This window comes from Cyprinodon variegatus, unplaced genomic scaffold, assembly GCF_000732505.1.
Source record: "Cyprinodon variegatus isolate N-32 unplaced genomic scaffold, C_variegatus-1.0 Scaffold1604, whole genome shotgun sequence".
Lineage (NCBI taxonomy): Eukaryota > Metazoa > Chordata > Actinopteri > Cyprinodontiformes > Cyprinodontidae > Cyprinodon > Cyprinodon variegatus.
Window position 1 is genome coordinate 32,593 of NW_015152057.1, and position 2,291 is coordinate 34,883.

At 36.8% G+C, this 2,291-nt stretch overlaps 1 protein-coding gene across 1 annotated transcript in view; it reads right to left on the reverse strand.

Moving 5' to 3' along the window:
- Positions 1-1,584: 1,584 nt before the first annotated feature.
- zcchc9 (zinc finger, CCHC domain containing 9) overlaps positions 1,585-2,291 on the reverse strand; it is a 17,814-nt gene continuing 17,107 nt past the window's right edge. Inside the window, exon 6 of the mRNA XM_015403979.1 lies at positions 1,585-2,034. Coding sequence (XP_015259465.1) covers positions 1,922-2,034 — 113 coding nt within the window. The 3' untranslated portion in view covers positions 1,585-1,921. The remainder of the gene's footprint in view (positions 2,035-2,291) is intronic.

Consider the following 2,291-nt stretch of genomic DNA (forward strand, 5'->3'; position numbering starts at 1 on the left):
TGCTGTCTAATAATTCGACCAATTGGGAGCATATACGTATATAGTAAAGAGAAATGGTCTTAGCACTGATCCCTGTGGTACTCCACAGGTTACCCTGGAGCATTAGGAAGATTTCTCATTAACATGAATATGAAATCTGTCAGATAAATAAGATTAATACCAACCTAGTGATGTTCCATCAATCCCTACAGAATGTTTAGGCCAATATACTTCTACTATGCTACATAAAAAGTAAATTAATTTAAAGAATCCTAAATACAGGTTCAGAATTACGTTTCATGAAGTAAAGGCCTTTATAAATGTATTTTTAATTATTCAATGAGACATTTAAACATCTAATTTTGTATTTTATGGTATGATTATTCCCAAAAAATATTTTATCAATATTTGAATCAATTATTAAATAAATCTTATATCTAAATATTTCATGGTACATTTGTTTATTGTCTAAATAGAGTCCTTGATCTGAAAGGTCTGGCACTTTTATTCATGGGACATGTTTATGTTTATGCATTTAGCAGATTCATATGTTCAGATTTCTTGCCTGTTAAGATAAAATGGTAGATATGAAGTTGAACTTAACCATGTCATTTCATCAGTTTAATAAAATACAGCAGGTCAAAGGTGAGAGATGGGATTTAACGTGAGCTATACTTAGTTCAGGTAAGTTTTAACTGATAGACTCAAAGATTGCAGAAGCAGATGAAAGCTACTTGGTCAACAGCCTGTTACAGCGAGAGAAGCCATCTGTTGTGCACAAACATCTATGCAACATCTTAATATTAGACGGGTATTTTCCAAATCTTCAAGCCTGACAGAAAACGTTTTTCCCTTGTCTATGAAGCATTGCCGACCTCTGCTTGTTCCTTAGTTCATCATTTTTGATCCGAGTCACCAGCCCAATTCTGCTGACTTTAATCAGCCAAATACTGGTGACTGGGATTTACTGTTAGATTAGATCAGATGAGCTTTCTTGATCTCACAGCAGAGAAATTCACTGGTCACATATTGGCATAGTAATTAAAGGAGGAAAAAGGTGCACTTATGACTTATAATAATTGAACTTTTATTGATCTCACACTGGAAATATTTGCCTCTGCATTTAAGCCATCCTCTTGGGGAGCAGGGGACTGCCATTGTGTGGCGTCCGGGGAGCAGTGTGGGCGTAAGGGTCTTGCTCAGGGACCCAGCTGTGGGGATCAAACCAGGTATTTGAAACCTTCTCAGAGAACACAAGGCCATAACCTCCCCTAACTTATTGAATTCTTAGTCTTACTGTTCCTGTTAGGTGGTTTTTCAGTTATCTCCTATTCAGCATCCCTAAGTCGTAGCTGTTGTTTAAATTGATCTTCAGGATATATTTCCCAGTTCATCATCTCCTAGTGTCAACTTCCTTCTCATTGGTTTTCTTCTAGTTCTTTTTCTGCACACCTGTTCCCCCTCAAAGTTTTGAAGGATTATCTCTAAATAATGTTCCTGCAATATTAAATATTTGCAGATTGGCTTTAACTTACAGTTTAAGCAGGAGAAACGTGATAAAAGAACCTGTGGGACAGAAATAATCCACTAGCAAACAGCACATTGTAAAAGTTACAGTTTATTTAGGATGGGTTATTGGTTCAGAGGTTTGTAAAATTTGTTGTAAATTATACTAAATCTGTACAGATGAAGCCTTTTTATTTCAATCAAAATAGATGTGCTGCAAACGTTCAGTAACACCGTCTGTCTGCAGCTCCAGTCCGACATTTTTAAATCAACTTTCACAAAATGTTGCTCAGCGGCTGATCCAGGACCTGCTCACTGGTTTGAACCTGAGGTCTGTTCTGTTCTGCAGCATCCAGACACATCCAGGTTTCATAAACTATTTCCAATAGATCCGGGTCCAGAAATAGGATGCAGAGCAGCTTTACATGTTGAGTCCTCAAAAGGTTATCACTTTGGGTTGCCTGGGTTTGGCTTTTTTCACTGGAATGTGAACATCCTCCATGTCTGCACTCCTATTATTGGACAACCAGCCCAAAGTCACAGAGTTAGCTGGAAGGACAAAAACAAACATTTGGGATTAGACACGGTGATCGATTTACCCATCCCTGATTCTAACAGCATAAAACTAATAAAAATCAGAGATTTGTTTACACATTGTTCAGATTAGATCCAATTCTTCAGAATGTCTCCAACTAAAGAACAAAATAGTAAAAAAATGCACGTTTTTTTGCACAATGTAAACACATGGAAATATTTCTAGGATTTAAAGGTTTTCTTAGAACATGGATGTGAAATCTGACATCCAG